We start from the raw sequence: 13679 nt of genomic DNA, 5'->3' as shown, positions 1-13679 counted from the left end.
GAAAATACCACAGCAGCTGAACAGGGGTTGGGAGAGATGTGATGAGACACAGAATTTTTTTCTCCTTTACCTTTTAGCAACCAAATTTGGACTGCTGCAGGAAAAATATGGGTCACAACTCCAGCAGAGCAGGAGCCTTTTGTAATGGCTGAGCAGAAAAGGGAACATAGAGAATTCTTAAGTGCCTAAAACATCTGATTTAGCAAATATGATGCAATTATGAAGTGAGTTCTTTGGGCCAACTCTTGGTTGCCTCACAAGGCAGCCCTTTTGAAAGAAATTGAGCTACTCTTGTACATCAACTGAGCAGAACCTGACCCCTCATGTTCTATCCTTTCAAAAAAATATGGGACTGGAGAGGAAAACAATAGAACAAAGCAGAGCTGAAATCGCATTGAGAAAATTTGGTGCGGAAAGCAGTGAGGAGTCAGATGTAGGATTATGGCGAATTTTAGAAAGAATATCCCTTTCAAAGATAACAAGCATTAATTTGTAAGCCAGGTAACTTCTGCCACATTTTTAGCCCCATTAGTAAGATCAACCCATAGGCAATGATAGTTTCTAGCCACTGGCAGCAACTTCCCAGTGCTATTTCAGCCCCGTTTCACAATTATTGTCATAAATGTAGACCATTAGGAAGGCAGGGCAGGGAAAAGCCTCACAGCTCCTTGGGGGACTAAGGGACTTGGGGGACTCCAGTGCTTGCTGGTCTCGCCTTTGGTGTCACTGCTTCTTTTCTGCCACAGGAAAAATCTCTGGGCAAGATCCTGCCAAGAGTCAATCACACTTGACTGCTACTGACTTCTTTGGGAGCTGAAGACAGAGGCACTAGCAAGCTCAGGACCCTTTGGTGTTTGTCTTGCAGAGCGCCCAAGGTTGAGCACTGCAGCTCTCGGGGAAGTTCAGCTATTACAGCTCCTTGCCTGCTCACACAGAAGTCCCAACATGTCAAAATCATGGGTGTATTTTCAAAACCACATGAAAATCATAGAAGCCTTGACAGCCTTGACCAAAGTCCAGCCTTAGGCAGGAATAAAGTTATTAGTTACCTTATTTCCCAGAGAAAGTCTGACACATTAGGATTTCACAGTAACTGGCTGTAACTGTAATGGGCAGGGTGTGATTTTGCTCGCTAGGTTTTGCACTTAAATTTCAGCATATTGAATACATTTTGCTGTAGGACAGAGGAAATTATTCGGGCAGATTCCTGATTTAGCACAAGACCCTCTGTGCTTAATGGGAGTTCTGTCTAACTGACAGCACAATTTGGATCTTCATTGTATTTAATATGCTTCAAAAGCAAGGGTCAGATTGTCTCATCTCAACATTTACATCCATACAACCATGTTAATCCCAGGAGAACTACAGGATGGAAGCTCAGGATAACCTGTAACTGACTCAAATTTTCTCTGCTTAGCATCATCCAGCTAATTTTTCTAGCAATGTGCCCCAAATGCTTGTGGGTACAATTCCAGTTCTTCTCAAGTCAACAGGACATGGGCAATGACTGAAATCTGTTGGAATAAGGCTTCTGCTGGACACCTCAGGACACACTGGTGGAGCTTCTAAGCCATTGCTTGGGTAAGACGCATTTCACCCTGCAGTGAGTTCAAGTCAGCACAGCAGGAACCGTGTTTCATCCTATAATCTTCTATTCCAACACGCAGTGTTTAGGAAGTGAAAAAGGGACCCTTCCTACTCAAACCAACACCTGAAAGGTTACAAACAGCCACAAGTGCTACTGGCTTCTTCTGTGCTGAAAGCCTGAAATGCCTCTAATTTCCTGGAGTATGAGGACACAAACCAACTCTTCTGTCCCAAATGCAAGAGCTTTTCTGGTCTAAGAAAAACCTGGCAGAGGCGCTGGATGCTGAGTGCAGGAGATAGGACTGGAAGCCCTGGGACTTGATGCCTTCAGGGAGATGGTGCCACTTCTTACAGAATCACTTTTTCTTCTAAAAGGGTATTTTAAATAATAAAATTGGAAGCTGCCTCATATATCTTCCCAACTGATCTACTAATCATATTTCTTCAAGTTTTATATCCCTGACCCTTGTAAAGGGATTGCAAGAAGGCATTTTTTAAGCTGCATTTTAATAAGTCAATATGAAAGCTCAAAATTATTTAAAGCTTCTTAAATAGGATTACATTTGATTTCTTGAGGGAATAGTGGGGGAGAGTCTAGTAAAGATGTTCTGTCCTGCTGAGGTTTTATTACATTAAAGAAACAGCATCCTTTTTTAACAGCAAAAACTTTATCTATTCTCTAATGAAAACACAGATTATTCTGTACATGAGGTGACTGAAGTTGGCAAGTTCCCACATCTGTGATCAGAGATTAGAGTTTCTCCTTGAGTGAAATCTGAGAGATTTCTGAACCAGAGGTTTGCCCAAATTCAACAAGTTATCTGTTGGTCTGAAATACTTGAATATTTTGTTCTAGGAGGTACCACGAGTGTATTGATTTCAGGAAAACTCTGCTGTGAAATAGCAGGTAGATCTCAAAGCAGCCAGTGTCTCATTTGCAGTCAGGGATTCAATTTGGCCCTCAGAACCAGAGGTCTGGGCAACTGTTTTGCTATACACGGAATGTGTCCATATTCAGTCCATTCAAAAAAAACCCACAGTTAAATTCTTACTTGCATTCAACTCCTTTAATATCATTGTGGCTTATATGGAGGCTATGCTGGCAGCATTTAGCCTAATATGTTCTATAGTGCTCAAATAAATGCAGAAGGAAGAAATCAAAGCTACCTGCCTGGAGTTGAAGGAGCCAGCAGGAAGTTATACGGTGTAAAGAGCAGCTTCACTAAGTTAGGTTGTGCTGGATGTAATCTGGGACAGCATCTGGCTTTAAGATCATAAGGGGATTTTTCTTGAAGTAGCAGATGGGGAGGTTTGTAGAACAGGTATTAGTAAGGATGAAACACGAAGTAAAGGTCATAACTGCTGGAGGGGGAAACTTCTTTTTTTTTTTTTTTAAAGAAAACTCTGTGCAAACCCTTTAACATTTAGCAAATGTTCTCATCCTCAAATAACCACCTTCCTTTTCTCATCTAAACCTCAGTGCTCCCACTGAAGCCAGCAGACACCGAGCAAAAGCATTCCCTGGCAGAATTTGACTTAACACAATGTGTGTCCCCAAAGGTTGCGATTCTCTGGGAAATGACAGCCCCACTACACCCTTTGCATCTACTCTCTAGAGGGCTCACATGTCCCTGGGGAGTCAAATGCAAAGATAGTAAAATGGCTTCTTTTTTTGCCAAGGTGCTATGCACTATTCTGCCCACATTCTCCCCAGATCTCCCAGAACTACTGCAAAGACTGGATTATTTCACTGGTTTGCCACCCTGATCTGTCCATACACACCTTCATTTTTCCCCTGATGTTACCTAGAGGAAGAGCAAAGAGATGTCTCTCCATGTTCAGCTGATCCACAGCCACCCCATGCTGTACCAACCTCTCTGCCATTGTGTCCCTATGCACCCTCAAATCTCTTCCAGGCTCATTCTGCCTCAGAGACAAATGGTGGTTGTAGCTTAAGAAAGATCAGGAATAGTTAAGACCTCAGTCTAGCAGCAGTTGTAAAATGCACCCATCTTCATTTAGCCCAAAAAACACATTCTTCCTGCCAGCAGCTTTGTCGTAGGACCTTCAGTTCTGGCATGAAACCTTACACAGGCACAAATTTATCTTAAAGTCAGGAGAGTACTTAAAAGAGCAGAAGAAGATCATTTTCAATATTTCCATCTCAATTATAGCCAAACATACCAGTGAGCCTCAGCCTTTGGGGCTGTACTTGGGCTGCCTGCTCCCACAGTTGAGACTGTTGGCAGAATCAGCAGAAATAGCACAACTAGGGAAGGTTTTGGTGATTTATCAGTGCTGAAGTAATTCATACAGGCACAGAGGCACTGAGGAGCTCAGGGTCCAGCAGGTGCCCCCAAAGACCCAAGAGTTATAAGGTACCACATGCTAACAGCAACAGACTTGGGAACTGGCTCCCTAGCAAAAAACATCCTTGTTTCTCCAAAACCACTTTCAAACAGCAGAAACAGGAAGCCCTGTTATAGAGAAAGGCAATTTTAACAGTTGTGATGCCTTACTGCTTAAATTGTCCCTTTAACAGCATAGTATCTTCTAACTCAATGAAGAGTGAGCAGTATTCAGAGTCCCAGATTTCGGGGGCAAACAGTATTTTTCAATAGAAAGCTAGAAGGTGAATGTATTCATAAAGACATATGGAAGTATTGTGCACGCAAATACTTTCATATCTGCCTGGCCCTTTAAAACCAAAATGATAGAGTTAATTTGCATTTAGATCTCTTTGGCTCCCTCTTTTCATCTAAAGACAAATCCTCACAAAGGCTGCTTAATTAGACCAAATTAGATTTCCACCTAGTGGCTTGTCATTCATTAGAAAACGCTGTTCTTTTTTTCTGTTTTGGTAATTATAGGCCAGTCTCGCAGTGTTCACTTCAGGCTCAAAGTATGACTTGCATTCATGATTTTGTGCAGATGAGAGGAAAATTATTCAGTTACATCAAGTCTGCCCATTTTACAAGTTGGATAAAGATCATCGATGGAGTCTTTTATGTAATGGGGTATACTCTTTCCTAAGTCTTTAATGATCTCATGGCAATTTTCAAGACTAAAAGCTAAGTACAAACAGTTCACACATGAAGCTACTGTATCAGATAGCGGCTGTCTTTCCTTAGATATGGGTTTCTGTATCGGGGACCTGTGGGCATGGCCCTCACTTCTTGGTGTTACAGCCCTGCTGTGAGCAGAGAAAACGGGATGGGGCAAGTTGGTGTCTGGGATTGGATAAGTAGAACCCTGGGCAGGAAGAACCATTTGCCTTATCTAACCCAGTGAGGGGGACACCTGTGTCCCATGCTGCTTGCAGTCCTCTGCTGTTGGCATTACACAAAGAGTAGCTTCTAGAGGGGAGGATCTTCCAGATTTAGACCCAACACTCAAAGGTTTGTATCTAAATAAGGGTACAGCTCCCAGTGCGGGTCAGTCAGGAGAACAGGTTGGTGCAGACTGCCTGTGCAGACATACTGTTAGCTGTGTCTCTAGCCTACCTGGAGTATTTGTAATGAAATGAGTTAAACTCTCAGTAATATCCTTGACCTTGACTATTCCTGACTCTGAGGGCACCAGTTTGCCCAGACATCACTCTGCATCTGGAAGATTCTCACACCACTGTGGAACACTGTAATAATTTGTGAACATATTCTGAACACAGAGCACTGGGAACAGTCCCTTTCTCTCCACAACCCAAGCTCCGTTCCCTTTCCTGTCCTGCATGAGCGCACTGATTCCCTGCCTCAGTTTCCCCACTAGCACTGTAGGATTAATGCTCAGTGGTGCATTTTGATGCTTAATAAAGCAGGGACAGATTTTGTAGTCCTTCAGCAAGGAGAACTTCCTTTGACTTTGACCTTTACTGTTTATGAAAACATGAAAGATAACTGCCAACTTATTATTTATAATCTTCTTGGGAGTGGAAGTTACAAGCAGTTAGCAGCAGGCAGCCCAGCAGCTGCCAGCCGCTGCTAGGATCTCTTCTGCACTAACAAATCCAGATTTTCAGGTGTGGTTTTATCACATTCTTGTTTTCCCAACCATTTTCTGTGAAAGAGAAAGTTTTGCCCTCTACCTTAAAAAAAAAAAAAATCTCATCAAATTTGCCTTTCTCAAAACACTGAACATTCCCTTTCTCATCTACCTAAACCTGATGTTGAGTTACTGTCCCCCAGAGGCTTTCAGCAGCTCAGTTCTGATGTATCCCTGCACTTTGTAGCTCACTGCCTTCTTAGAGTGTAATCAAACATCAAGCTAAGTAGCAAATAAATCTCCCGATCTCATAAGCTGCACAGCAAGATCATGTAAATGCAAATGAAGGGCTTGATTTCAAGCTGTCGCGGGGGGAAGGAGGGAAAAATGCTGGGCCTTGTCACCGCAATCACTTCACTCTGAAAGTGCAGTAAATCTGCAATAATAATAGTAATGGCAGCGTGACGGGAGGCTTTACTGTACAAGGGGGTGTAATGAAAAGGGGAACAGAAGGTAGGGAAGGAAGCAGAGCCTGGCAGGCTGGAAATGCACCGGCGCAGGGTTTGCAGGCATCCGCAGGGCAGAGCCATCAAGGAGGGGACAGGGCAGCCCCAGCTGAGTGGATTTGCCCAGCATCCCCTCCCAGTAAAGGGCTGCCTCAAATACAGGGATTAAATACCCATGCCTCCATCTCTCACTGTACCTCTCTCTGCACAGACACGTCTACTACCCCTCTTGCAGTCTCAGTCCTCTCTATAGCATTGGTGCAATATTTGTTGATGGGGCGTAAATACCAGCAGATGAAACATACAAGTCTTGCAAAAATGCAACAAAACCTAGAATCCTCTAAGGTTTTGTACTTCTTACACCTTTGCTCTAAGAGAACCATGGGAAAGCCTTCCTCTTCCTTCACATCATTTTCCAGCACCATTAGACACTCAAATGAAAATCCAGGGCTGCACAAGTCAGAAGCTACCTGGCAGAGGCCAGGGAGATCTCCATACATTCAATGCCGCTCACTTCTCAGCCAACCATGGTATTCCCACTGTTGAAACATCCCCACCACTTCACTGCAGTCAGTCTGAGCATGGCATCTCCAAACCCAGTTCAGGTACACCTGGATCAGCCATGAAAATTACTGTGTCCAGGGGGGAAGAATTCATTAGCTGAGTCCTTAAAGACAGTTTGAGAGAGCAAACAAAGCCTCAGCACACATCTCTCGCAGCTCTGGGAGGAGGTGATGATCTCTGCAGGATGCTCAGGGAATGCTTCAGGAAGAAGTCTAGAGTTGTCTTTTCCAAACAGGCAGGATAAACAGTATTTAAGATGCTGGATTTTCCACACTGAGGTCGTAAAGGGAAAAAACTTGCAGAAGGAACCCAGAGAAAATTAGGACCGCCTGGGATGCAGAGAGAGACGGTTTTAATTAGAGCCAAGAGGTGGGAAATAAGGCAGAGAAATGACATCTTAATGAGGTTTAATGAAGTTGTCTGCTGATGGGCACAGCTGTCAGACAGATCTGTATTCCAGCCAAGCAGCTTTGTGACAGGCTAAACTTGAACACAGGGAACAGTGCTGGAACTGGGGGAGAGAAAAGGACCTTCTGCATCAACTTTGGCTCACTCTCCCCACTGCTCTACAACACAGCTCTCCCACAGTGCCCCAGGACAAACAAATGAAATCAGCCCATGAGGCTGCAACAGCGTTTTGCTAATTTATGAATGAGAAAGGCTGTAATCTTGGATTACACTGAGCAAGAATCATTCCCGCTTCCTCCTTCCCCCCTTCTTTGCCTTTAATGGGGAAAAGATGCTGGCAGGCAACCAGAGCCCTCCGAGTCTGTTGATTCTCTTCAGGCACAGGTTCTCTCCATGTTCAATCTATCGGACCAGATTCTTTTATAATTACTTATCCAGCACCTTCAACTTTCTTTATTCAGTGCAAAGAGCCTGTAAATGCCATCCGATCATAAAAGGAAACAGCGTGCACTCATTTGGCAATGGACTAAACACCCATCTGTGGAATCTTTAAATCCCCTTATTTCTTCTATTCTACAGAGCTCTGCATTCAAAGGTCTGGAAGCAGTTTTACCACAGGTTACAAGCCTCTCTCCTTACCTGCAGTTTCCTCCCATCTGCCACACCTTTGCCATCATAGCAGATTTCTGACCTCACTTAGCTGATCCAGTATCAGAACATGATCCCTGAAAAGAGCCTTTTCACAGGCATCTGAGGAACATAACGCCATTTCCCTTGTATACTCGTGACAACTAATCTAAGAGCAAGCTGGCATACAAATGCCTGTAAATACAGACGAAATAGATCAGCAATGAAAGCTACTTTATCATCCCCAACACCAGTTTCTATGCTTTGCACGAGCTCCCTAACTCACACACAGCATGCACATATGGTTTAGCACTCTTGTGTGGTATTTCAGTTGTGGTAGCACTAAGAGCCTGCTCACTCTTATTGTGCTTGGTGCTGGACACATCTGCAAGGGACTGTTTCTTCCTCTGCTAGAGGTTCACAGGAGGCTAAGGGAATGCAACCATGTTATGCACAGGTTGTATCAGATAGCCATGCTGATTGCTTTCAAAAAGGTGTCTGCAACAAGGGATCTGTAGCTTTGCACAGGGCAAGGAGCCTGGTGGGGGGGTTGAGCCTATCAAAGGATCTTAGCAAGTCCAGAAAACTCATTTCCTGGTGAACTTGTGCTCCCGAGAGTCATGGAAATACCACGCTTACTCTATGGTGTAACAAGTGCATGGATTTAACAGGCTAAGATGAGCCACCTCCCTGCCAGACCTGAGAAACAGGTCCCTGGGTTTCCCTGAAAGCATCACTGAACAGGTTTGCAGGACCAATAATCCCAAACTGGCAAAGCTGGCAGCCAGCTTGCCAGGATTTGCAAAGGGGCAGAGCTGTTGTCACAACACAGACAAGTCACTCAGGCAACCGGGCACAATCTCACCCCCGAGCACACTGGTGGGGAGTCAGTGACACAGCCCCTGTGTGCTTTTATGGGGACAGGAGCTGAGAAACTCCAAACTGAAGGCACAAAAAAAATGGCTTCAGGCAAAAAAGTGTGAGGAAATGCAAGCAAATTCTAGAGCCCTCAACAGAGAGCCCTCTGGAAAGGTTCCTGCTTTGGGCAGGGGTTATTAACCTTCGCTCTCCAGGCAAAACTGGCTCAGCCTGCACCAAGGGTGACACAGAACAGCTCAAGCTGCTCGGCAGCATCATGCACACTTGGTGAGTACCCTTTAACAGCACATTGGAAAGGGACCACCAGGCTGGCAGCATACAGCTCTGAGGCCCTAGCCAGGGTTTGCACATTGCTGGCTGGAGCAGAATATAAATGTGGGTTTGGATGATGTTCCTATACAAGCAGCTAGAGTAAGCTGTGTTCCTTGTCAGTCACTGTACAGCCTCAAACTGCCATAGCGGCAAGTTGGAGATGGTTCATTTTCAGTCTTACTCTTTGACTCGGTCCGTGCAGAAAGGGCTGCATTTGATTCAGCTTCTCCTGACCCAGAGAGTGTTTGCTCTGGAGTGTAATAACAGTCATCTTAATGTTAATCATAGCATAGAATCGTAGCATGTTTAGGTTGGAAAGGACCTTAAAGATCATCTAGTTCCAACCCCCTGCCATGGGCAGTGACACCTCCCACTAGACCAGGCTGTTCATGTTCCTGTGCAAACTGGTCTTGAAGACTGCCAGGGATTCTTCTTATACTATCAAGCTGTATATACAGAAAGTTGTTTATCTTTAAAAAAAAGGAATGTTAGTAAATAAAAGCAAAGCGTCTTTAATGTCTTGCCACAAAGAAAACTTCCCCATATTCAAAAATTACCTGCGCACAATCCTGGCCACCTAACCCTTGGTGACCCTGCTTGAACAGGGGTTTTGGACATGATGGCCTCCAGAGGTCCCTGTCAACCTCAAACCCGATTCACCAGAAGAAGCACTAAAGTAGGATTTCAGCACTCCCAGCAAGACCTGCAACAACCTACAACACCCTTCCCATGGAAAATAACCTGTCCCAAAGCATCCACACCATGCCTCAGGCTTCCAGAGGACCCTGCTCCAGCTTCCCCTAGCAGGAGCTCACAGACCCAGGCTGCCAGGCTCTCGCCCCTTCCCTCCTCCACCACCTCCCTTTCAAGCAGCAATAAGGTTTCAAGACACACACATCCTGCAGTGACTTCACCATGGAGATGGGAGGGTAGAGACAAAGGGGTGAGGGGAGGTCAGTTAATCCCACAGGCATCACCAGGCTGGGACACACACGGGCTGGAGAAGAGTTCATTTAAAACTAAATAAAAATGAGGTCATTGAGCTCAAGTTCCCTTTTCTGTGATATAAACCCCAGGCTCTGCTCCCCCTTCTTCATTCCCCTTATCCTCCCCCTGCAACATGCCTTGCGTCTTGATTATTCACAGGCAGGAGTGGCAATGTGATTGTGCTTGGGGAAATTTACATTAGTTTTCTAGGAAGATGCACAACTTAGAAATAACCCAAAAGGAAAGTTAAGACTTGGTACAGAGTCTCCCCAGCAGAGACTACAGCAGGGCATCCCAGCCAAGGAGAGATTAGCCAGACAAGGAGACTTCAAGTCGGTGTATATTGAGACAGGATCCCTGTTTTCAGCAAGGGTAGGTACAAATTTGTGTGAATTCAGCTCTAGGAAAATGAATTTGTGTGAATTCCCCTCTAGGGAAGCCTCATGGCTGCCAGTTCTTTTGCACTGTGACGCTTGTGCAGTGGGATTCAAATCCTGGTGCTTGTGGCCATGTTCGGTTACAAACTTATGTTTTCAGGGAATTAAGCTAATCAGGAAAGGTCTTTACATTTCTCCTTTAACTTCGCTCTTCCACAGGCAGAACTGGGGAAGCCCCAGAGAAACTGCTACACCCTGCCAGGCATTGATTTTGCATATGGGTTGTACACCAAGAGGACAGATGGAGGAGTCCCTGAAGGTATGACACCACCACTAAAATACAGACCTGCAACAAAATCCTAACGCTGGCAGGGAATCTCATCTCCTTCCCAGTGCTCTTTAATACTTCTCATCAAGCTGGAGAGGAAATCCAACATTCCCCACTTTAATTAGCATCACCTGAAATTAACAGTTTCACTGTGAAATCAGACTTGCTGAGCAAGCCATTGTAAAGGGTGCAAAGACATCTGATTCAGATGGAAGATATCCCCATATGAAATGCAGTGGGATAAGATATGAAGTTCACTCCACGGTGAAGCCGTGGCAAAAGGCATGCACACCATGCAAGGCCCTTGGACATGATGCACAAACATCAGCCTGCCTTCGCCAATAGGAGTTACCCAAGGTACCTGATCTTTTTCCTCCTTGTCTCTCATGTTTCCTTCCATCTCCAGCAATAGGCCACTGGAACACCGTAAAGCCCAGGACTCATTTAGTTCGGGAGATGCCCCGAGACTACATTGCCATGAACCGCAGTGCCCTGAAGGCCGGTTATACCACAGCCCGTGAATATAATTTGTACTACAAGGCAAAGGACATTCGGTGCAAGGATGATGGAAACAGTCGCTCCAATAAGCGTCCTCCTGAACTACCTGCAGACATGACTTATGGCATCAAAACACAGTAAGGGGGAAGGCTTGGGGCCCTTCTCAGAATCAGACTATCCCTTCCTACCCTCACATGTACATCTCCAACACATCTCAGCTAGCACAGTCCCCATAAAAGAGGTGTCCTGAACCTGGACATGCCGCAACTGAGTCACAGCATCACTTCCATGTCTGCACCAGTGTGCCAGACAATCAACTACCTAAATCTAATCTAGATGCCACAATACATCAACATTTCACCTGTGGCACTAAGGGCTTGGAGCCTTTTAAAAATACAGTCAGTGAAAATCCTTCAACTTAAAGGAACGTGAAAAGTTGTAAGCCAGAATGATGGCTTCGCAGGGTCAGAAAACCAGAGCAACAGCATTTCTACTTGTTTGTATTGGTATTTCCACTGGTGCACTTAAGGATGAATTGAAGTTCTTTATCCTTCCCTTTCCCACTTGGTAGCTCACCTCCCTGCATTGAGCAGAAACTGGTAGTACAGCACAATGGAGGCAAATAAGCCCTCTCCTGCCTTCTTGGGCTCTCTCCCAAGAGCTGGCAGGGAGAGCCGGTACATGCAGCTCTCCCAGCAACCCTCTAGCAGGGCATAACCCTTGCAATGCAGCAGGTTGGTTAAGGCTTCACACTGAGTTAGGTCTTCTGCATCGCAGTATCTTCCAAAAGATTTTTAGAAAGCATCCTGCATATACGAGTCCTACCAGAGGTTCAGATACAGCACTTAGAAGGGACGCATTTCACATCCCCCTCGTATACCAGCTCTCAGCTGCCTGCTGTGCTGCTTTCTCATAGGGAAACAGGGAGTCTCCAGGGAGAGCATAGCACCCTAGACTCACTTCTAGGTCCCTCCACAGCAGTGTGGAAGAGCCAGTGTGAGTCCAGCACAAACAAATGCTCAAAGCCTCTGAAAGTGGCTCCGAAGCAGCCCTGCTGCTGCTAGAGCACAGTGTGTTTTCTTGCTCTGTGGAGGTCTGAATCAGACATTAGGTTTCATTTTAAGAGCTGGATAATAATCACTACAAAAAAATAACAGCAACAAATTCTACAGAGGAGACATGATGAACGGCATTGTGTATTTTACATGATAGTAAATGGGCTTTGCATATGCAAATTGAATGGATTTTAAAATGGTATTTAATGACAATTTTCGTAGCAGACATTAACATTAATTGCATCAAAATGAAAATGTAGCATTAGCTTGCTGTTAGCTGCAAATGCCCCAGCTATAAAGCTTTATCTTTATCAGTATCAGCCCTCACCAATGTGACAGGGCTGCTCTGCAAATTGCAGGCAAAAGGGCTTTTATGTTGCAAAAGTATCCCCCAATGTAGACCAAAATCAACATCAATTTTGCTTTATTTCTTCATAAACGGAGGTTAAATGGCTGCCTCTAAGAAGTCTAGGCACGTTTCAAAAGTTTGAAGGAAAACCTGCAGGCCCCACAATAGCTGAAGTAGTGGGAAAGGGCTTTTAATTTAAAGTTATTATTGTACAACTTGCCTGCTTCTTAATAGCTACCTTTTATGCCGACTGATTGTATTTATCCCTTTACTTTAAAAGCACGTTACAGACAAAATCAAATTACTGGGGTTACCAAAGAGTTGTTACAGCCATTTCAGTAAAAGTGGGAATTTAACATACTTTTCCATGACTAGCAAGTTAAAGATACCAGCTTTGTTCAGCACTACCCAGCCCAAGCCTGTCCCTAATCACAGCCAACCAGGTTCCCCAAGACCTGCTCTGTTAAAAGTTATTTCGTTATCAGTGGGTTTAAGTTGATTCTCCTTTCAGACTCTGAGTTCTGTACAGCTGCATTCTTAGTGCTGCTAATTGGGAAGGCAATCACAACATGCTTGTCTGGGGCAGAAGAGAACAATGGCACAGAGTCTTCTTCCCTGACTTCAAGCATTTCCTTGCCTTTAGAAATGCCCACCTTGATAAACACACCAGGTGCAGTGATGTTTTTCAGCAAGAAAAGAGCCTGTGTGTCATTCCCCAATGTGCACAGACAGTACAGCTGAGAAGGCCAGAGAGCAAAGGTTTCTTCCCATTGCATTTGAAGTGGCTGCAGCCACTCTGCCTGATGATGGCAACGCTCTGGGACAATCCTCACAGCACCAACACAAACGCTCCTAATCTGCACCCATAGCCCTGCTGCAGCTGCTCTGCACAGCTGGAATTGCAGTTACTGCCAGCACGAACCCTCAGGGCTGGGATGCCTCCCCAGGAACAGCAGCACAGGGGGTTATAAAGGCCAACCAACTCGGCAGCTGTCACAGGAATGGGTTTGTGGTCTAACAGCTGTCAGCAGATAATGTGCAGGGGTTTCTCAAGCCCTGACAACATATCCGCAGCCCCTGGCCTGCGCTGCTAAAGGCTTCTGTCTCCTAAAGACACCCAGGTCAGGAGTTCTCTGCAGGCTTAAGTACAAGAGCTCTCTTGGATCATCCCAAATAGAAATGAACACAAATGCTGTGGTTGCTATTAGTGCCTTATTAATCACA

At 45.0% G+C, this 13679-nt stretch overlaps 1 protein-coding gene across 1 annotated transcript in view; it reads left to right on the top strand.

The window, feature by feature from the left end:
• The window catches only part of CFAP77 (cilia and flagella associated protein 77), a 60706-nt gene that overhangs the window by 25985 nt on the left and 21042 nt on the right, over positions 1-13679 (top strand). The window contains exons 3-4 of the mRNA XM_061352330.1: positions 10445-10544; positions 10960-11188. Coding sequence (XP_061208314.1) covers positions 10445-10544; positions 10960-11188 — 329 coding nt within the window. The remainder of the gene's footprint in view (positions 1-10444; positions 10545-10959; positions 11189-13679) is intronic.

This window comes from Neopsephotus bourkii, unplaced genomic scaffold (assembly GCF_033783945.1).
Source record: "Neopsephotus bourkii isolate Nb327-2 ecotype Australia unplaced genomic scaffold, CSIRO-AGI_Nbou_v1 NB_659, whole genome shotgun sequence".
Classification (NCBI taxonomy): Eukaryota; Metazoa; Chordata; class Aves; order Psittaciformes; family Psittacidae; genus Neopsephotus; species Neopsephotus bourkii.
The sequence above is the reverse complement of the archived record's forward strand: the minus strand, read 5'-3'. Positions and strand labels throughout refer to the sequence as shown.